We start from the raw sequence: 23705 nt of genomic DNA, 5'->3' as shown, positions 1-23705 counted from the left end.
AGAGGATGAGCCTGGCCGGAGGTTAGAAACCATGCGGTCAGACGTATTTTGCACCGCCTGGAGTTTAGACAGTAGAGTGTGATTAACTTACATAATCAGCATAATGCTGTACTCCAGGTGGCTTATAACAAAGGCCAGGACTAGTGTCTTTCTGGCAGAAGAAGGTAGCCAAGGGAAAACCTTCCTCAGAAGTCTCATCGTCGCAAAACAAGAACCACAAGTTGCAACAATGAGACTCTTCATGGAAAGTTCCTGGTCCAGTTTGACGCCCAGATTTTTTATGGCGTGACAAGGCATACAAACTTCCCCCAGCTCTGTAGGCCACCAGTCAGAAGTTCAGAGGAACTGAGCTTTTCAGAACAGTAAGATTTCAGTTTCTTCACTGTTCAACTGGAGACAGTTGGTAGTCATCAAGGCTGACATTATGCCATATGGATAACAACCTTTGATGGCAGACTTGAGAAGGTAAAATTAGACTGGGACTTGCTAGATGGAAACGTCTTAAATATAGCTTCGATCTTCTCCTCGCAGAAGTGTGCCAAAGAGTCACATAGTAGTTGTGAGGTGGAGATATCCACTGTGCAGGTGTGAGCGTTGGTAACCTTGTTGAGCACTTTAATTAGCTCTCTAGTAGAGTTACCCTCCTTCTCGATTCTGCCTGATATATACCTTCTCCTAGCCTTCCCAAGATGAGACTGGTATTGAGGAGATAATGCATTTTTGTAAGCAGCCCTATCAGCAAGATATTTAATGTGGCGCTAGGGTCTCTCCAGTGTTTTACACCCAGCTTTCTGAGTGGTCAGTTCCATAGAAAACCATGGGGCATGTGGCTTGGAGGAGGCATGCCTTGTTTGTTTAAGTGGAGCATAATTATCGAAGGCAGTAAGAGCACCATGATAGCTAGAAAGCGCTTCATTACTGTCTAAATTGAGGATCACATCTCTTGGGCTGAATGCCATGTGAAAGCAATTTACACACATTTTGCACTCCCCTACTGAGAACCCTGTTTACTTTATGTTGTATACTGTTGCCTTCTGGCCCATGAGATCAGGGATACCAAGGGCAGTGCCAGGGTTAGTAAGGGCCAAACCAGCAGTAGTCACCTACATTAATTGACATTGACATTCAATGACTAAATGTGTGACACTTAGAGTGACACTTTCTCACAAGCAAAATCAAGCAATGAAGATGAGGGAAATATGCATATCAGAAATTACACCTATTTGAGCAGTGAGAAACTCTAAGAAGATCTTAAAACTGCTACAAAGCAACAGAAAGGGAAGGTCCCTTGTAACCTGATGCTACTGTAACACAAATGTGTAACCATGATATTAAATATTAAACAAGTCTTTCAGAGGCAGTACTTTATTACATTTCTGTGTACATATGCAGACACACGCCCAGTTAAATACAAAATATGTTACTTACTGGATGCAACTGACTGTCACTCGCATTAAAAAATAAACAATATACTATTAAAGTCCATATTTACATAACGTCTAGACTGAGAACAACACTCTACTTGGAGTGCCGCCCAACCCACCGCAGCTCTGGCAAGCAACCTGCCTGAGGCGAGTGAGTCCGAGGTTCACAGGCTGGCTGTAATAATATTCCTTTTTAAGATTTTACCTAGCTCCAAATAATTAAAATCAGTATTCACCATCGTAATCAGTGACCGACATAACAAACTCCCAGAGCTGTGTGAGCTTAGCACAGCCCACAGCCCGATGCCCCGCCCGCAGCAGCACCCATCCCACAGTCAGTTGTGGTTGGTATGACTCGCAGGCGGGGAGGGGGCATTGGGTTGCGTGGGGAGCGGGGGAATTTAATACAAAATTCTAAAAAATTACAACTTGCCTTCGCCTCCGGTCCTGTCTTCAGTCTCCTCTCTCTGCTCACAGGAAGCGGAAGCAGGCATCCTCCCTCTCCTCCCCTAAACCAATGACGATGCTGCAATGGCAGCGTTGTGATTGGTTGGGATGCCGACCGCACAGGCGCTTTTAGGGAGGCCGCTTTCTCCATGCAGGCTGCATGCAGCCTACATGGAGAAAACGGGAGAGTGTGCATGACTGGTTTTGTAGGCCCTGGGGCTGACCAGTCAGCGCCCACAACATTAGTCTAGTCACTCCTCCCGATCCGTCCCCAACCAAACCCTACTTCTGCTTTCTTGCAGTGCGAGAAAGCAGTGGGGCGACGCTCTCCCACCCACATGAAGGAGCTGCCCCTGCAAGCAGTGCAGCCAGCTCAGTCAGGCAGCTGAGGTGAGCAGAGTAAGTACAGAAATATTAGAAGAGCTTTAACTTGGTTTCAGGCTCAGAATCATAATGATGCACTGAGTGACTGAACCTAGTTTATTTAGGAGTTAATACCTGTGACACTGTGACATAGTGAGCGCTATGGTCTAGGCCAGCCGCTACGTCTCCCTGCCATGGTCCAGACTCGTGTGGCATTCACGAGGCTCAGCTGCCGCTGGCATCACCACTCACACCACTGGCAGTCATGGTACGGGTCATCCAGACTCTCTGGCCCGGCATTAACATCTCTGGCTGAACCATATATATTACTGGTGGGCTGCAGCGCACAACACTAGGAGCACTGCAGCAGCAGACTGCGACTGGCAAACTGAACATAACTGTCACCCGCTTGTGCCACAGGGGGCCCGCCTGTAAAGTGTCCCCTCATGTCTCAGCTGCACAGCCTTTGGTGCACATCATTGCAGTCACTCTGATGTGACATCACGTGAATCAAAATGTCATGTGAGAATGTATCCAGAGTGACTAGCGCAGCTGAGACAGCCCCCAAGCGACAAGGTGTGTGAACCACGTGCTGCCAGCTTTGCTCAGTCAGTGCCAATCATTATAGCAGCACTTTGCATTTCAGTGTTTTGATGCGGACAACCACACTAAAATGCATTAGTCTAACCCCTGATGTTTGGTACTTGGCAGGGCTGCATTGATATATTTTATACAGAATAATTCAGCTCCATACACGTGCCACTCCTCTTCCTCCGGAGTCATCTTCATCAGCAGCTCCCCACTGTCCATCGCTTCACTCTGCCTGTCCCTTTCATCCATTCCCTCTTTTGTTTTTATCCAGAATCTTTCCATTCCATTGATCTTTTTAATTAGGAAGTAAAGATTAATTCCACATGTTTGGTAAGTGCCAGAAATGTGTACTCTACCCATTTACAATAGCCATGGATGTGTTTTGGTGTTCTGAATTTGTGACATATATTTAAACATATGCATAACAAAATATTTTTGATTTTAAACACAACAGGATACATACAAAGGGACCATTGCAAACGATGAGATCAGAGACACCATTGTGATCATTTTGGGGGCCCTCATCAGGAAGCTGTGTTTGAGTGGAGGCTGCAAACTTCCGGTAAATTGGTCCACTGTCATTTCTTTGCTGTTCTACTTACCCATTCCATAACATGTAGCATATAACATATGTAATGGTCATAACAGGAAAAATAATGTTGATGCATATGTAATAGTTCATAGAAATGTAAATATGTGCCAGACCTTGGCCAAACTATATTAGAACTAGAGTATTTCACTCTAAAAAAATCATATAGCAGATAAGAGACATAGGGGCCCATTAGTCCGCCCGCCATCCCGTCCTGTAAATGGACTGCCCGCCATAAGGGCGGGGTCCCATGGTTGCTATTAGGATGCGCCGGCCACAGTGGCGGGCGCATCCTGCATCCCTAACATTGTGGCGGCCGTGCACTCAGCACCGCCCGCCACAATGTTAGGGATACAAAAGGGGGTGGTGATGGACGGAGAATCTGAACCAATCAAACACTCACACCCAGTCAAAAGATCTGGGTTTAATCCATCACCGTTCTTTAGCCCACTCTGCCACCACAGTTCAGACATGGCTATATGCAAATCAGTCTGACCCTGTGCCTCATGGGAACAGTCCAGCCCGAACTGCCAAGCCATGTCTTCCCTGGACCGGAAAAAAGCTTCCCAGGACAGGTTTCTGGCATTCCAGCCGTCTTCAGCCCTGCTTGCTTGAATCCAGTGGCAAAGTGAGCAAGGGACTCACATCTGAGCATACCCTGCCAAACTTATGGTGGCCAAAAGTGGTACAAAAGGGGGTGGCGATGGACGGAGCATCTGAATCAATCAAACACTCACACCCAGTCAAAAGATCTGGGTTTAATCCATCACCGTTCTTTAGCCCACTCTGCCACCCCAGTTCAGACATGGCTATATGCAGATCAGTCTGACCCTGAACGGTGATGGATTAAACCCAGATCTCTTGACTGGGTGTGAGTGTTTGATTGATTCAGATGCTCCGTCCATCACCACCCCCTTTTGTACCGCTTTTGGCCGCCATAAGTGTGGCAGGGTATGCTCAGACGTGAGTCCCTTGCTCACTTTGCCACTGGATTCAAGCAAGCCGGGCTGAAGACGGCTGGAATGCCAGAAACCAGTCCTCGGAAGCATGTTTCCGGTCCAGGGAAGACATGGCTTGGCAGTTTGGGCTGGACTGTTCCCATAAGGCACAGGGTCAGACTGATTTGCATATAGCCATGTCTGAACTGGGGTGGCAGAGTGGGCTAAAGAACGGTGATGGATTAAACCCAGATCTCTTGACTGGGTGTGAGTGTTTGATTGATTCAGATGCTCCGTCCATCACCACCCCCTTTTGTACCGCTTTTGGCCGCCATAAGTGTGGCAGGGTATGCTCAGACATGAGTCCCTTGCTCACTTTGCCAATGGATTCAAGCAAGCCGGGCTGAAGACGGCTGGAATGCCAGAAACCGGTTCTCAGAAGCTTGTTTCCGGTCCAGGGAAGACATGGCTTGGCAGTTCGGGCTGGACTGTTCCCATGAGGCGCAGGGTCAGACTGATTTGCATATAGCCATGTCTGAACTGGGGTGGCAGAGTGGGCTAAAGAACGGTAATGGATTAAACCAAGATCTCTTGACTGGGTGTGAGCGTTTGATTGATTCAGATGCTCCGTCCATCACCACCCCCTTTTGTACCGCTTTTGGCCGCCATAAGTGTGGCAGGGTATGCTCAGACGTGAGTCCCTTGCTCACTTTGCCACTGGATTCAAGCAAGCCGGGCTGAAGACGGCTGAAATGCTAGAAACCGGTCCTCGGGAGCTTGTTTCCGGTCCAGGGAAGACATGGCTTGGCAGTTCGGGCTGGACTGTTCCCATGAGGCACAGGGTCGGACTGATTTGCATATAGCCATGTCTGAACTGGGGTGGCAGAGTGGGCTAAAGAACGGTGATGGAGTAAACCCAGATATCTTGACTGGGTGTGAGTATTTGATTGATTCAGATTCTCCGTCCATCACCACCCCCTTTTGTACCGCTTTTGGCCGCCATAAGAGTGGCAGGGTATGCTCAGACGTGAGTCCCTTGCTCACTTTGCCACTGGATTCAAGCAAGCCGGGCTGACGATGGCTGGAATGCCAGACACCGGTCCTCGGAAGCTTGTTTCCGGTCCAGGGAAGACATGGCTTAGCAGTTCAGGCTGGACTGTACCTTTGAAGCACAGGGTCAGACTGATTTGCATACAGCCATGTCTGAACTGGGGTGGCAGAGTGGGCTAAAGAACGGTGATGGATTAAACCCAGATCTCTTGACTGGGTGTGAGTGTTTGATTGATTCAGATGCTCCGTCCATCACCACCCCCTTTTGTACCGCTTTTGGCCGCCATAAGTGTGGCAGGGTATGCTCAGACGTGAGTCCCTTGCTCACTTTGCCACTGGATTCAAGCAAGCCGGGCTGAAGACGGCTGGAATGCCAGAAACCGGTCCTCGGAAGCTTGTTTCCGGTCCAGAGAAGACATGGCTTGGCAGTTCCTGCTGGACTGTTCAATGAGGCAGAGGGTCAGACTGATTTGCATATAGCCATGTCTGAACTGGAGTGGCAGAGTGGGCTAAAGAACAGTGATGGATTAAACCCAGATCTCTTGACTGGGTGTGAGCGTTTGATTGATTCAGATGCTCCGTCCATCACCACCCCCTTTTGTACCGCTCTTGGCCGCCATAAGTGTGGCAGGGTATGCTCAGACGTGAGTCCCTAGCTCACTTTGCCACTGGATTCAAGCAAGCCGGGCTGAAGACGGCTGGAATGCCAGAAACTGGCCCTCGGAAGCTTGTTTCCAGTCCAGGGAAGACATGGCTTGGCAGTTCGGGCTGGACTGTTCCCATGAGGCACAGGGTCAGACTGATTTGCATATAGCCATGTTTGAACTGGGGTGGCAGAGTGGGCTAAAGAACGGTGATGGATTAAACTCAGATCTCTTGACTGGGTGTGAGTGTTTGATTGATTCAGATGCTCTGTCCATCCCCTCCCCCTTTTGTACCGCTTTTGGCCGTCATAAGTGTGGCAGGGTATGCTCAGACGTGAGTTCCTTGCTCACTTTGCCACTGGATTCAAGCAAGCCGGGCTGAAAACGGCTGGAATGCCAGAAACCGGTCCTCGGAAGCTTGTTTCCGGTCCAGGGAAGACATGGCTTGGCAGTTCGGGCTGGACTGTTCCCATGAGGCACAGGGTCAGACTGATTTGCATATAGCCATGTCTGAACTGGGGTGGCAGAGTGGGCTAAAGAACGGTGATGGATTAAACCCAGATCTCTTGACTGGGTGTGAGTGTTTGATTGTTTCAGATGCTCCGTCCATCACCACCCCCTTTTGTACCACAATGTTAGGGAGGCATGTTGTGCACTTCCATGCACAACATGGCAGGCACCGCGTGGTTCCTGCCATGTTGTGCATGGAACTGACCCCTGCCAACTGAAAATCTTGACATTGACTGGTCATTTCTAAAATATGAGTTAATATAGTTTGGAAACTTATGTGATAGTCCCATTCAGGGAATAGCATTCAGCACCTTCATCCTCTATTCTAACTTGGTGTCCCCCTCTGAACTGTAGCCCATCTGGATGATGACTTCCGGACATCCAGTAGCCCTTTTTACTAAACATGGAGACACTATTAGAAAATTTCTGGATTTGATTGTATACATTTTAGAGAATAGGGTAGATTTTTCGGGTTTTCAATCTTTTCGTGGGAAACCCACAAACTCAGTGCCACTGAGCTGTGTGACTGCAACTGTCGCAGCCACACATCTACATAAGGCAGACTTTTTATGTCAAACATGAGAAACTGAATTCTATTGTCTTTCATCTGTGCTACATTCATTAACCTGGGAACTCACAATTGTTACCAGAGACATATAATTAAAAAACCCTTCATCAAATTCTCAGATTGGCCCAAGATTCTCCATTCACTGCTCTTGGACAGTCAAGGTTTCTAAGGGCGTTACATGGTTGTCCATTTCAAGCACTGTAGTACACAAGCCTCTTGGACATTAGTGTCAAATAGCAATATCAACTAATGTTACTGGCCAGTAACGGCTAACAGGTTTAGACCCAGAGTAAAGGTCTCTTACTGAGCGATAACTAATTCTGTTTCACAAATTCCAACTTTCAAAGTGGAAAACATTATATGGCAAATTTTTCCAAGTTTTGCGGGACCCACGCACCATGCAAGGTAGCGCAAGGGTGACATAAAACTTGGATAAGATTTATCAAGCCACCCAAGGCTACCTTGTGTGGCGCTTTGGTGGTTGGTAAATCTAAAGTAATGAAAGACAGCGCAAGTCATTGCCTTCCAGTACTCTTCCCCAGGGAGGAGTTCCTTGAGTGGAGTGTGGATATGTCACAGAAAGCCCACTTATTGATATGTTCTTGAGGGAAGGCACTGGAATGCATGTGAGCTTTAAGAGATGGACACAGTGCTTTAAATGGGCCGGTACTCACCGGTACTGAGTACCGGCACTTCTAAATTTTCGGCCCTTGAGTACCGGAACTTTTTCTTTGTCAAAAGAGAGTACCGGTACTCATGGGGCAAGCTAAGTGATATTGGCATTTACAAAAAAAAAAAGAAGAGCAATACAGCTGAGAACGAGTGTGTCTGTTTTCCTGAAGCTCTAATCGAGTGCTAATCTCCCCTTTCAATGTGCTAATTGAGCCGCGGCCCTTAGGCATTTATTCAGAGTTGGCAGGAAGTTTGGGAGGGGGCAGACTCACACTGTGATGCCTGCGGCAGTGTCCCCCTGGTAGTGATGACCCTGAGATAATCTGCTAAATGGCACTGCTGTCTGAGAGCCGTGCCTATTGTGCCTTTTAAAGACACGGAGCACCTGCTCTCAGACTCACGCTGTGTGGGACACAAACTTTACAATTTCAAAGCTGCCTCCGTTTGCACACAGGGGTCACTTTCCTGGTTCTCGGGCATATTTTCTCTCCCAGTTCGACCATGTCAGTATGCACCTGAGCTGGTAACAGCCAGGCTTCTTTGCTTCTTTGTTAAAGACAGGCTCTCTCTCTCCTGAATATGCTGATCTGCCGGGCTACTGGGGCACTTTGAAGGGCTGGCCTTCACAGATAATGAACTGGCTCAACTCTTTATGCTGACTGGTGGCCTGGCCCATGAGAGCACAGAGGGTGATGATGGTGTGTGGCACGGTGTCTGCAACCACGTGATCAAAACAAACCGGGCCCAGGTTTGTGACTGTACCCATGGCAACCTTCCACCTCTGCTTGACCCCGAGCTCTCTGACTGCCTCTGAGCACTGTAGTGGGGATCACGCTGGATGTAACCTGCTGTGCTGTCAAGCGACTCCAGCAATGAATGCCAAAGCAAAGCGGCACTGGTAATGTGCGACATTGCATTTCAGTGGGGTGATGCGAGAAAGGAACTGAAATGCGTTAACCTAATCTATGATGTGTGGGCTCTGTCTATGCTTGCTGCACTTTCTTCGTGTGTTAGAGGGAATGGGTGGGCTCTAGATCTGTAGGAGGCTAGGTTATGAAGTCCTAGGGCTACTGGCATTAATGTCACGTTCCCGTTTAGTTGCAAGAGGCACAGCACAGCAGGAACTTTAAGGGGAGAGAGATCAAAGTGAGGGGGTTAGGGAAGAGAGGGGAGTGAGACTGGATGGATGGACAGAAGGGAGGAAGGGAACTGGACTGGTTTGAGCATTTGTGCCAGGGTTGCTTTTGGTCCTCAGCCTAGCCCTAGTAGGTGGGTTCTCTTTTAATGCCTGGGAGGTGTATAAAAGAGCTGTATTTATGCAAGCAGTGGGTACTTTATGCAGACCAGGATTTAAGAAAAATGTATTTGTGCAGATGAGGCCAGGGATGGAACGGGAACTGTATGAATGTAGATGGGAGCTGTATTTAAGTAGGTGAAGGGAAGCTATTCTTCTGTTTGAGAAAAAGTATGGAGATGTATGTATGCTCGTGAAGAACTGAATGAAGCAGGTGAGGGGCTATGTGAGATGTGTCTATGTAGGTGAGGGTTTGCAGGAATTCCCCAGGACAGGGGCTAAAAAGGCAGGAAGGGTCGTGATCAGGAGGTGACAGTCCGAACATCGGCCTCAGTAAGGTTGCATTTCCATGGAAAATTTTAAGAACTTTGATCTAAGACCAACTTGAGAACTGTGTATTAAGAGATGACTGTTAAAAACAATGACATACAAAAAAATGCTGTTGTGTGCTTCCCAGGAGGGTATTCGAAAATGAATGTCCATTAAGACAAAACATGGACTTAGAATATAATTCCTAGGTGAAAGCACAGCGAGTTGCGTTTGCCGTTTAATAAACAGCAGTGGATTAAAGCCGTAATTCTCAGGTATAATGCAAAACATGTAAATTGCAGAAGTGACTTATGTGTAAAAGAAGAGTTGACCAGCATTTAAAGAAAAATCTGCATTTTTTCCAACTTGTAAAACTGGGCCACAAACACTGCACAAATATGTTCAGTGGTGAATTTGAGAAATGTTTAGATTTGACAGTTAATGAAAAAGCGCGAGAACTCGACAAGCGCGCACTAGGGCCCGGCCCCCTGAATCCCCGCTACACCCCCATTGTCTGTCCAGTAGCCGGTTGGCTACTGGACACGAAGTCCTTCCGGGGCAACTTATGACGCACTTCCGGCAGGATTCCACAGGTAGGGAGGGCAGGGCCAGGATGAGCTATTTAACCCCAGGTACACTTCTGCGCGCCCTCTTTTTCCCGCCCTGGATCCCATGGGATCCAGGGCGAACCAGACGAGCTGCTCATAATGCCCCTTAACTGGGCACTTAGTGTAGTCTGTGTGGGTCTGATTTTATTAGAGAAAACCACATGAACTACGCGACAGGTCACTTCTCAGGGCGTTGGCCTCTTTCTGCGTGGTCGGTGGAATTGAATTTCACAGAATTTCGTCAAACTTTACTTCCCTGTTATGAGGAATAAAAAAATAAAAATTCACCTGGTGCTAGTGCGGTGGCATGTCAGGTTCAATAATTATGAATTTCAAGCAAAGGAAAGTCTAAACATAATGGCCGATTTGTGACACAGTGAGGCAGGGTACTCCCCTCAGAATTCACAATCGAGGCCTCTGTGCAGAGACTGGAGACAGCAAGAACATATTCTATACGTGTAAAGTCCGCCTAGCCCTCCATGCATTAGTAGTATTGTGCATGGGCTCAGGTGAGCCTTGTGGGTGCAGTGACCAGAGCCTGCTGATCGCAGGTGCCGCTGCGCCTACGTCACCAAAGGGAGCACATGCCCTAAGGAGCTCATATGTGTCAGTACCCCACCACTCTGGGATGTCATCTGTGGGATGGAGTTTGCAAATTACACTGCAATGCCTTCCTCTGCTGTATTAATGCGGTAAAGAGAAATCAAAGGTGCAGCAGAGCATTCCTTTCTAATTGGCAGATGATAAGATAGTTCAGTGGACTACTGCAACCAAAGCAGAGATCTTTGTGTCACCTGAAAGTCTTATGTTCGAATTTCAATGGGTCCACTCTGCCTTTTACCCTGCTGAGCTCAACAAAATGAATAATATTCAGTTGGGTAACACCTGTTATCAGCTCCTAGAGTCTAGGTAAACGATAGAGTTTACTACAGAAGTGTCACAATTATTCTTAATGAAGGATGTTCTTTCATGTGTTCGTGTTACACAAGTAGGCATATCCTCACATGCAAAATGTTTGCCTGGGAAGGAGTGCATATGCTAATGTGGCCTTGCAACCTATTTTCTGAACTTCCAAGTGTTCTTTGGGAATCTGTGTGTGGTCAAAATGAACCTATACGCAGGGACACTGGAATTATGTGGTAGGGGATGGCTACATTATGTGGCAGGGTTGAGTTAATTATGCAGCTAGATACAGCATATTATTAGGCATAATGCGGCACATTTTGAGATAGTATTACTTTATTATTTTTGTCATATTAAACTTCTTAACAGTCTGGGCATTGGTTGCACCGCCTTAGTACCAATTTAACACCCAAATAGAGCAATGAGCAACAGAAAGGTTTTTTGTCATCTTGTGACCTGAAACCATTGAGGGTGTTATAGAACCATGAAACATCACTTTGAGACCAAGTTTGGTTTATAGTGTAAGCTTAAAATTCACTGTACTGGAGAGAGCAGAGGTCTTCATCTTCTCTAAAAGGCTAAGCAACAGAATTTGTACCTCCTCTCCATCACTTCACTATCCTGTTCTCTGGGCACCCAGTACATAGGATTTTAAAAGCATTATTTTCAAAACAGGACTGATTTCTCTGTGATCATCTGATCCAAACCACCCATTGTCACTTCTTTTGTGTTACAGCATTACTACTACCTATTTTAATGGTCCTCAACTCTCAAGGCCTCAGAAGGATAAAAAGCTGAGTTCGACTTGCTGAGATTTGAACTTGTGAACTGTAGATCGCAGGACATATCAGAAACAAATGCTGAACATGTTTAGCCTTTTCATTTAGCATCAGGGATACAACATTATATGAATATAATCTGCACACACATATGTCTATTTTAGATTCTTCCTGAAAGCACACGGAGTGCTACAGCGAACAGCATCCACATGTGTTGTATTTACATTAACCTGATCTGTAGTCTCTGTCATGCTTTCCATGCTTTGCAGGACAACAAGTTTCAAGAAGAAACAAACACTATCCTATTCCTTATCTGATGTGTCCCCGTAATTGAATATTCTGAAAATCTTCCATGAATCTGTACTACTGGACTTATGTTTGAAACAGAGGGACCGATTTATCAATGAATTGCATTGCTCTTGAATCATGCTAGATGTTGCAAGGGCAACACAGTACTAAAGTTAGATTCACCAAGCACCAGAAGGCCACCTTACATGGCCATGTGTTACTTTGTAAAAGACAAGAGGGTTAACCATAGTTAAACCTTTCCAAAATATGTTAAGGAAAATGTCTTGTGCAAGTCATATGTGATCTAGGTGTTGCACCATGAGAAGCTCACTTTAATAATAAATGCACTGTTTTGTATGTATAAGGGAAATGGAATAATCAAAATATACCTGAAATTATTTTGTATCATTATGCACATCTGCACACCAATTAAATCTCAATCACATTAAGTGTGTGCCCCTGGATGGATCCCTTTGGACTGCCAATAGCCCCGCCCCCTAACCCCGCCTCAAACCCCGCCCCCTAGCTAACATCTCAATTTGTTGAGTACCTGCACTTATTTTTTTCCATTTAAAGCACTGGATGGACATCAGTGTCACTCAGTGTCTGTGCTCAGCCTAGTATCAGTGAAGAAAAAACAGGTTGTTGCCCTGGGAATAGTGTTTGCCAAGGGGCTTTTAGCTATAATGTTGACGTTTCTAACTGCCTCTGAGCTGGTTGACCACATCAAGCATTTACAGAAATTGGCACCTATTCACAAAGGCATTTATGACTCCGTAAACTAGTACCAAGGGAGTACTATTTCACATACTCATCAATACATTTGTAAACTTACACTGTAGTCAATGTCTGAGGGACATTTCTAAACATTATGGAAAAATCTGCCATAACCCGAACTGAACATTATGGGATGCCTTTGTTGGATCAGACTAGCCATCTGATTTGACGACTTTATGGCCATCTGTGTGATGCCTCTCAAGAGTATGCAGAGATGAAATGTTTTTAGTTTCATGTTTGGTATAGTTGTGCCACGAGTCATCTACAAATGTTGTTAACCAATGAAAGTATATTACAGTTTCCACTTGTTTATTAACAAGCTCAGAAAAAATAAATCACTTTTGACAGTGCTTAATTTGTAAAGAAATAAGTGCCAGGCTCTTGTCAGGAGGCCACTGAAGCTTACACCACACATTGCCTATGCCATGCTGCCATTGAAAGTAATACCACAACTACTAACCATCACACTGCCACAGTGTTATAATTCAGACACTTCCAGGTCCCCTAAGCTATAAGAATGGCTTTTGCAGCAGGTAAAAGTCATTTTGAAGTATATTGAATTATTAAATAACTGCTGTTGTGGTCATCTCTAAATTAATCAGACAGTGCCACCTTGTGGAAGACTGTTACCAGCTCTGGTGCCGACAATTTAGTGCTGGTGCTCAGCACCGGAAACCACTGGCTCAAATTAAGCACTGATTTTTGCACAATTACAAGGGCGATGGGCCTCTCACCTAAATGTTTTCCAGAACATGTGCCTTTAAACATTAGAGATAACCACAGTCCTCCTCTCACCTCGTTACATTTAAATATAAGAAAAAAGCAGATTTAAGCAAAATATTAGCATATGGTCTCAATTAGGCCTGATTTGGGTAGCGCCTCAGCCTCTGCTTCCACTGTAAGGTGGGTTTCCTAATTTTTGTGGTAAACACAATAAGAAAACGGGAATAAAATGCTTTGTTGTAAATGTTGCTAGCGTTTATAGTTACTGTTAGTAAGGAATGCATTTTACATAACTGGTTTTGACAAATCCCACAATAAAATGAACTCACGCCAATTTGTTTCAATAAATGGAACGAACATTAAGAACAATATAAACAAACTTAATTAATAATAATTAACATTGCTTAAGAGCGTAATACAATGAATGCTAAAATAAGATAAACAACATTGAATAACATAAAAAACCATTAACATTAAAAGCATTAACATGTTATCAACATAGTATGTTCCTCTGCAAGGAGGCGCAGACAAAACAAAGGCAACATTGTAGTCAACTTAAAAATGTAAGGCCCTATTGGCAAAGATAAAAGAGGCTGTAAACATAACTTTACGACTAATTTACATTTTTTACGCCTGCCAAGAACCCACAATAGGATTTCTGGCAAGCATAAATCCATTAACTGCTGTTTATTTCTCCACCACCGGTGCAGAGAAAGCAGCTGTAGTAAATCCCATTCAAGGGGCGGGAAGCGAGCGTTCCAAAGCGTGGTTTGCTTTGGAAATTTGGGATGCCCACGAACATGTTTGTTTGTGGCCATTCCCAAACTCTGATCCAACCCATGTTCACACTGGAAATGTTTGGAGATTTTCACATCTTTCGCAAGGAAAGATTAACCGATCACCAACATACATACTCAAGGTCGGGAAAGAGCTTTTTCAACAGTGACAGATGTTTTCACTATAGAGAAAAAACTGCATTTATTCAGGTAGCTCCTATTGCATCTGTGTGGAGTTCTCTGCTATGGAAAACTCCATTCAGGACAAATAGAGGGGCTTATTTATGAGCCTTTGCACCTCTTTTGTACCGCCGGTGCGTCTATTTTTCTGACGCACCAGTGGTGTAAAAAATGTGCCATGTTGCATCATATTTATAAAGTGAAGCATCTAGGGAGATGCGTCACTTTGTAAACCCCTGCGCCACATTATACCTGCACCTAGTATAATGTATGCAGGGGGTCATTTTGACGCAAGAAAGGGTCGTAGTAGTGACACAGTGAAATGAGATTTCACAGCGCCACTTCCAGGACTCAAATACGTCAATATCTGGCAGGCGTAAGACTGAAGCACGCACATTTAACATGGGACTTGCCCATGTGTAATGACCCATTGCTGGAGATGCGTCACTTTGTTGACACACTCCAGCAATGCGTCATTTTTACGCCTACAAATTCTTCAGAAATACTGACTTATCTGTAACTCCTTGCGACATGATGCGTTATACTGTAAATATGACACATCATTGGTGTCGCAAGGAGGGCACAATGAAATGTGACGCATTGCTGTTTTCTCGCAGCGATGCGTCACTTTTCATAAATGAGGACCAGGTTCTTTTGTGAAAAGTCACATGAAATACACCTGGAAACCTGTGCTTTGTATAATTGTGGAAATGGTTGTAAATTACCCAAATAAATTAAGTCTGTGATCAGGCAGCGATCGAAATCTCTGCACATACTTTTACATTTTTTGTTGTGAATCATTTAGTTCAACCATAGAACTCAAAGTTTAACCATTGTGTTATTAATGGGCGTTTTGTCTTTCAGGCTGTTCAGGAGGCTAGGACTTTAATCCTTGAGGGCTTGGAAAAACCAGGGAACAGTACTGATGTGAAAGTCTATCTCTTGGCCCTGAAAAATGCACGTCTACCTGAAGGAGTGCCCCTGCTGTTAAAATATGCAGAGTCTGGAGAGGGTCCTATCAGCAGCACCGCCATCAATGCTCTCCAAAAATATGACATCGCTTTCATCACAGATGAGGTAAGGACACCACAATGTAGACCTTTAAGTCTGACAAACATTAAAATACAGAGAATGTCAATGAATGACAAGGAATTGCTCCTCAGTTCACAAATCATTTTACACTTCTACGGTCTAAGTCATGGCGGTACCTTCTCTGAAGGTACGGAGATCTTCACCAGGCAGGTGTATATCTCTAAATATGGCAGATGGGAATCCACCAGGTTGATAGAGGTGGGGACACCATAACTGTCAATAACCCACTAAGGCTTCAAAACTTGATGAAAGGCCAGGAGGTGAGACCAAGTGAACATTTACTGGAAGAGTATTACACAAATGTGAAGTAGCTGAATGAATGTCCTGTTTGTAGACAGACTGCGGGCCAAATTTAGAGTTTGGTGGACACGATACTCTGTCAAACTGTCAGATAACCCCTCTGCTGTATTACAAGTGCCATAGGCTATAAGGCACTTGAAATCTGTCATTCAGAATATCCGCCACGATTGTGATGGAGTATCCCATCCACCAAACTCTAAATAAAGGCCTACGGGTACAAATAGGGTCAACCTTTACTGAATGAGGATTATGGTAAATCACAAAAAATCTTATCTTAATTGGAAAACACAGCGGAACAGCACCCTGGAATCAACAATACACTGCAAACCAGTTCAGATTAAGGCAACAATGATGCACTGAAATACCGAGTTAGTTCAAGAAACAATGATATACTGCTAAACAGTGCATCTTCAGGAAAAAAGAAAACATTGCAAAATAGTGTTAGTAGAAAAAAAATGACACACTTTTAAACAGTGTTAGTTCCGGAACAAAGGTATTGCTATTGCACCAGAATCAGGAATCTCTAGAAACACATGATCATACACATCATTACACTGCATTAATGACCACTATTTGACTGCAGCAAATTGAAGCTTCAAATGCGTTCACTACAAATTACATGTCCAAGGTGTAATTAGACTATCAGCTATCAACTACAAGAGGACTGACTCCTCTATCTTTCCTTGGATGCAAGATGGACACAAAGCATTGAGCAGGGGATTCTAGGATAATATACCCTTTGGTTGGAAAAGGATACTCACAGTCATAAAACTGGAAAGGATCTGCAATGCAACTCAAGTGCAGGACATTTTACACGAAAGAGGAAATCAGTTTCAGGATATGCCATTAAGTCACAGCTTCTAGGAATGGTAGCCTTTTGAAAAAAAGGTATCCTGGTTGTCACAAAGCCTGACATGGATCATAATAAAAGTCTGGCTTTGAAAATCCCAGAGGCTTAAGTGAGTACAGGGATGTAGTCCAAGATTAGGGAGCCTATTTCAGCATCGGAAAGTCCCACATGTATACCCCCTAGTAACAGATACGAGACAGCAGGGAGTAAATCATTACATTTTAGAAGCTTAGTATCTATGGAAGGAATTTTTAGAGAGATTGACTCAGATTGGCTACTCGCAAATCTTCACAGACCCTGGTGCATGGACCACATTTCAATGCGCTCCATAACCAGCTGCTCCTACACTTCAGCCAGGGACAGAATCATCTGGAGTGACACACAGCAGCTTGTGGTCTGGCTGTTCTTGCGCAACTCTTAATTTAAGTCCTGACATCCACCAAACTCAACTTGCCAAATAGCTTAAACAATCATGCAAGCACAGCTTCTAGCAGGCTGTGACAGTTGCCTTCTAAATTGTCCATCCATTTGAATATTTTTATTTGGCATATTTAACCATAAGCAATTGCACTGTACAAACACTTAAAACATTATTTATCCCAAAGGTTTTATCATAAAACAGTATACTACACAATAAAAGCTTACTAAAATATATCATAAAAAGGCTCACATATGAGGGCTCTTAGTTCATCACCAAGGCAGAAAGGACTTGCTTATACATTTGTACAGAAACTCGTGCAGTCCCCAGATCATGGGTAAGATTGCATTTTCACCAAATGATCTTATCAACCTATGCTGTTTCATTCATTGACTCCTGTATAGCAATTAAAAATCTTCCTATTGCACATGCCATATTTAAAAATCTCATATTTGTTGGTAAACTAAGTGCTTGGTCTCTACTAAAACTTTTATAAATAATAAAAATAGGTTTTACATTTTGTTCCCGTTCTTCTAAAAAGCGCAAACAATCCAGCAAAATATGTTCACTACTGCATTTTACTTGTAGGCCACAAGAGCACAGGCCTTGGTCATTCGACATAAGTGATTTTATCTTCCCATTAATTTCAGGTCGACTCTAAATTTCAATAATGCATTTCCGAGCTTTGGGTTAGGCATAGCTTGAATATAGGGGAAGATATCATCGTTGACCCATCCATTTATCAGAAACCGGGCTGAAGATTTTCTCTTCAAGTAGCATAAGTCTTCTTCTCGTGCCTTCGCGTTAACATTGGCCCGTAACTCCAGCTTAGGGATCTGCTGCATTGATTTCCAATGGTCTTGCTCTAGAGTAAGTTTAACACATTACTTATCTAGTTTATTCCTTGCTTGGACCGCCCAAGTGAGATCGCTGGTCTCTATTTCTTTCTTACAAAGATATGCTATGTGGGGGGGGGCCTTCTCCATTCAATCTTTTCCAGAAATTAAATGGCGCTTGCATTCCCCAATAGTTCCAGGCTGTGAGGTGACATTCTACTCGCACAGCCTGTAACATAGTTGAAGATGGGAGGGCGAGAAGCTGCTTCACACATTTTCCCTCCTCTTGGCTCCAATCTGATTTACCCCCCATGAATAAAACCTGGACACCATATAAAAATTGTGATTGGACCGATGCACTAAAAGCTGCGAGTATTGGTCGCAGCGATGGGCGTCCATACTTCTGTTTAAATTGTTTAAGGCCCCAGACTGTGGAAAGGGACCTTACTTTTAAGGTCTGTATGTGGTCTTTCCAATTTAATCTACTATCAAACCACATGCCCAATATTTATATTTATTTACTATTACAATTCTGACCAATTACAATCCCCAAGTCTCCAGTAGAAGGAACTTTGTCTTTTTCCAAATACCATTATTTTGGTCTTTTCTAGACTAACCTTGAGGCTTTTCTTATTGCAGTACTCTAAAAAGGTATCCAGTTTCTTTTGTAAACCTAACTCTGTCATGTCTGTTATCACTAAATCATCTGCGTGTAGCAGACATGAAATATGAGTTCCCCCCATCTTAGGGGTTAAACCTACTGCTTTACTCAATGTAGTTGGCAGGTCGGATAAAAACTGAGAAAATAACAAAGGGGCTAAAACACAGCCCTGCATCAGGCAGTTCATTATCCGAATCTTCTTAGATAATGTCCCAAGATCATCCAGGATTACTCTAGCCCAATTCTTACAGTGCATATCCTGGATTAATGAAAGAACTGCTTTGTTGATTCCGAGCTTTACCAACATACTCCACAATATATTGCGATCTACCAAGTCAAATGCGGCTCGGAAATCAACAAAACAGCAAAACAAGCTACCACGCACTTCTATTGCCTTTTTTGCCAATGCCCATAAACTAAGGCAGTGATCAATGGTCCAGTGCTCTTCTTTAAACCCCCCTTGTTCTATGGGTATCAGCTGTTCTGCCCAGGCTTTCACGACCCCTAGTAATATTTTTGAGAAGACGTTCTCCCCCTTATCCAGTAAGCTTATGAGGCGATAGTTCTGGGGCAACATAGCATCATCCTTTTTATAGATTGGTCTCATGATTGCTCCCTTACAACTTTCTGGGCAAGACCCCTCCACAAGAATTTGTTGGAAGGATGTTTTTAAGAAGCTGGCCCACCAATCTGTATTATTTTTCAAAGTAATAGCAGGGAGATTGTCTGATCCTGGAGCTTTAGTTAGCTTTTTTTATATTTTGAAAGGAAAAGTTCTGTTTTAATTGTTCTAGCTCCTCAGGCTTTACTTCAGGGTATTCTTTAAATCTTTACCCCTATATTGGTTGCTCAAATGAGTAACCGAATCATCTTCACCCACCAAGCCTCACAATTCCCCTTGTACCTTGCCCTCTTTTACCAAATGCCAGAAATACCTTATATTGTTTGTGTTTGTCACTTCTAACATTGTTTGCCAATGTTTGGATTTATATTCTAGTTTCCTTTCTCTCATTTTATTTTTATATTCCAATTTCGCCACTCGAATGCTCTCCATTGTCTCCTAATCTGTTTTTTCTTTAACTTTCTTTCCCATTTCCGTACCCTAAGTTTAAAATTTCTGCACTCGTTATTAAACCATTTCTTTAAGCTTCCGTTGTTGTTATTGGCGGGCCCTTTTTTTACTTTTATTTTTAGGCAATTTACCATCTGCTCGATAGTACGCTTGTACCATGTTAGGATTTTTCCTTTTTGTGGTGCATTACCAACAGCCGTATAATCAATGAACAAATTATTAACCAATTGCAGACTTTCCTCGGTTATACGGGTGGTTATGCATCTAGGGTATTCAATCTGCAAGGGGATCACTCTTTCTATTTCTGGTTCCTCGTCCATCTTAATTAACAATTCTTAGGGCCAATGGTCACTACCCTCACTCTGCGAAACCTCAACTTGTTCCACATCTTTAAAGTGCCATGCATCAATGAAAGTGTAATCAATTGGGCAGTTCTGATTCCCTGAACGTAAAGTCTTCTTTGCCGGGCAATCCAAAGTCGTCCGTCCATTGGCACAGAATAGTCCTATTGATCCAAGGAACTGTACCAAATATTTATCTCGTACAGCATTACCTACGTCACCAAAGTTAGCATGGGGAATATGTGAGGTAGCTAAAATTTCCTCAAACAGTTTATCACTAAGGGATGGTTCAAATTTATGGTTAAAATCTCCTAAGATCGTTATCAAATATGCTGCTTTCATCATACATATAGATTCCAAATCTTTCTCTGGCATGCACAATTGAACTTCTTAATCTGTTATTATTCCTGGTTGAATATATACATTTGTCACAATAATTTGTCTTTTTATCCCGGTCCCACTATAGAGTTCTACCTGGCATGCCAGTAACCATCTACAATTCACATTTAGCTTAATTATTTTTACTGATACCAGAGTATTTAAGCCCCCGAGGGTCGGCCCAAGTTCATTAGTACTGCCTCCTTGGTTATCTTCTAAATTGTGCTTTGATAAAACCATCGGCCTTCAGTAGCAAATTTTTTTTACAACCTAGAATAGCCATTCTTCCATTGCTTGTATTTCCAGTTTCGCTATAAACTTAGTTTTTTTCAGAGACTTTAGACCAATTGAAGACCATAACAGCTTTGTGACTCTAGACTATATTATGTGTACCCTGTAGGTGAGTGATAAGCACTCACCTCAGGGTACAAATAGCACCTCTTTTAAGACAGATCTGAATGCAATTGTTGACATTTGCTTCATGAAACAATTCCTGGTTCCCACTTGTTCAGCCTCATTAGTATGAGATGTAAAATCTTCACTACAGTTGCTATACAGTTGCAGCACTCCCAGATCAAGATTAAATATTTCTCAGGATCAGATAATCTGTTTTTTGCACCAGGTATTTAAGAAAACCACCACTAACTTCTCTATACTCAGCTAGATGATTCTCCTAAGATGTATTCAATTACATTTTCTTAGTTGGCACTTGTAATCAGGCTAGACACACTGGAACAAGTTTGGGAGACACTGACGTTTTGTATGTGGGACACTGCTTATTTTTCCTTCCATTTCCCAGTTGACACAGGGCATATGCATGTAGCTATGGTTTCCAGCGGACACAAAATGCGGCGGCACGCCTGCTCACTAACATCCCCTCCAGATTGTCCGCCAAGCCGGCCCTCAAAGCTCTGCACTGGCTCCCTGTGCGCCAAAGGGTGCAATTCAAAGCGATGTGCACGACACACAAGCTGATCAACGGATCTGGTCCGGCGATCCTCAGCAAAATGATCACCCCCTACACAGCAACCAGATCCCTACGATCCCAGAATGAGAACCGAGCTAGCATTCCTAGATTCAAAAGAACCCGCACAGGAGGACGACAATTTTCCCTTCAAGCAGCTACGGGATGGAACGCTCTTCCCCGCTCCCTCAGACTTGAACCTAACTACCTGGCATTCCGCAAGAAATTAAAGACTCATCTGTTTCCTAAATGAAGTCCCCTATGACTGTCTCCCCTCCCTCTCCCCCCCCTCAACAGGATCACAAATCTTATAGTGCGGGGATGCCCTTGGGTCACCAGGCGCTTTAGAAATCGTTATTAAATTAAATTAAATTAAATTAAATTAAGTTGAAGGCGTGTGGGCTGATGAAGTCAGTGATGTCATCGCTGAATTGTGTGCGGGGTCCTGGTGGTCTGTAGATGAGGGTGCCTCTGAGTGTGGTCTTGGGGTCGGTGTGGATCTGGAAGTGAAGGTGTTCGGCGTTGGGAGTTAGTCGTCGGAACTGGTCGTGATGCGGATGGTGTTCTTGTGGACGATGGCGATGCCTCCTCCTATTTGGTTGGTGCGGTCCTTTCGGATGATTTTGTAGCCGTCCGGGATGGCTATGGCGATGTCGGGAGCTGATGATGCGTTCATCCAGGTTTCTGTAAGGAAGGCGACATCCAGTGATGTAGTGTCGAGTAGGTTCCAGAGTTCAATGGCGTGTCTTTGGATCGAGCGGGTGTTGATCAGAATGCACTTTAGTTGGTTAGTATCGGAGCTCTGTTTGGAGTTTGTGGATTTGGTGTGGGTCCTGAAGCAGTCGAGCTTTCAGGAATGGCAGGTGAAGGGTCCATGGGTGTGTCCTGGGGCGGCTTGGTAGCAGTTAGTTGGGCGGCCGGAGTTAAGGGCTAAGTGGGTAGCGGTGTCGTATGTTATGCGGGCGGAGTGGATTTTGCGGGGGCCAGGGGGTATGGCGCTAGGCGTGGTCCAGGCGCGGACGGGCGTAGACGGGCTTACCTTAAGCGCACCTTCGGCGCGCATGGGGCGCGACCGCTGCGCGTGAACGCTGCGCTCAAAAGCATCTGTCATAAATGGATAGTGGAGGGGGGAGGGGCGAGGGAGGAGCAGCTGGGAGGCAGGAGCGGGGCGGAGAGCCGGGCAGGGAGACACAACAATAAACACCAAAATGGCTGCAAGCCAAAAGCAAAACTGGATTGGGGGCACAACCTAATAAGCGCTAAGTAGTGGGCAGTGGCACCGGCACAATCAGGCACAGAATAATAATACAGGCAAAGGCAGCAAAGCACAAATGGATGCTAGTGAATGTGCGCTTTTGCAAAATAGCGCTAAGATACGATAATTAGCAGCAAGCAGGCACTAATGAATGCAGGGGCAAAGCGAACTATTAGAGAGATCAATCTGAGCAATGCGAGGCAGTGAAGGGCTACGATACCACAGGGAGCAGCGTGAGGAGCGGCCGCCTCTGAAGGCTTCAGGACGGTCACAGCGCCAATCACAGAGGGTCGAGCTTACAGTATCAGTGGGAGGGAGGAGCAGCTGGGAGGCGGGAGCGGGGCGGAGAGACGGGCAGGGAGGCACAACAACAAACACCAAAATGGCTGCAAGCCAAAAGCAAAACTGGATTGGGTGCACAACTTAATAAGCGCTATGTAGTGGGCAGTGGCACCGGCACAATCAGGCACAAAATAATAATACAGGCAAAGGCAGCAAAGCACAAATGAATGCTAGTGAATGCGCGCTTTCGCAAAATAGCGCTACGATACGATAATTAGCAGCAAGCAGGCACTAATGAATGCAGGGGCAAAGCAAACTATTACAGAGATCAATCTGAGCAATGCGAGGCAGTGAAGCGCTACCATACCACAGGGAGCAGCGTGAGGAGCGGCCGCCTCTGAAGGCTTCAGGACGGTCACAGCGCCAATCACGGAGGGTCGATCTTACAGTATCAGTTGGAGGGAGGAGCAGCTGGGAGGCGGGAGCGGGGCGGAGAGCCGGGCAGGGAGGCACAACAACAAACACCAAAATGGCTGCAAGCCAAAAGCGAAACTGGATTGGGGAGACAACCTAATAAGCGATATGTAGTGGGCAGTGGCACCGGCTCAATCAGGCACAAAATAATAATACAGGCAAAGGCAGCAAAGCACAAATGAATGCTAGTGAATGCGCGCTTTCGCAAAATAGTGCTATGATACGATAATTAGCCGCAAGCAGGCACTAATAAATGCAGGGGCAAAGCGAACTATTAGAGAGTTCAATCTGAGCAATGTGAGGCAGTGAAGCGCTACGATACCACAGGGAGCAGCGTGAGGAGCGGCCG

General features: G+C 44.8%; 1 protein-coding gene across 1 annotated transcript in view; it reads left to right on the top strand.

Moving 5' to 3' along the window:
• MTTP (microsomal triglyceride transfer protein) overlaps positions 1-23705 on the top strand; it is a 289877-nt gene that overhangs the window by 187737 nt on the left and 78435 nt on the right. The window contains exons 10-11 of the mRNA XM_086961598.1: positions 3280-3387; positions 15298-15510. Coding sequence (XP_086817724.1) covers positions 3280-3387; positions 15298-15510 — 321 coding nt within the window. The remainder of the gene's footprint in view (positions 1-3279; positions 3388-15297; positions 15511-23705) is intronic.

The sequence above is a fragment of the Lissotriton vulgaris genome, chromosome 3_1 (assembly GCF_964263255.1).
Source record: "Lissotriton vulgaris chromosome 3_1, aLisVul1.2, whole genome shotgun sequence".
In the NCBI taxonomy this organism is placed as follows: domain Eukaryota; kingdom Metazoa; phylum Chordata; class Amphibia; order Caudata; family Salamandridae; genus Lissotriton; species Lissotriton vulgaris.
The sequence above is the reverse complement of the archived record's forward strand: the minus strand, read 5'-3'. Positions and strand labels throughout refer to the sequence as shown.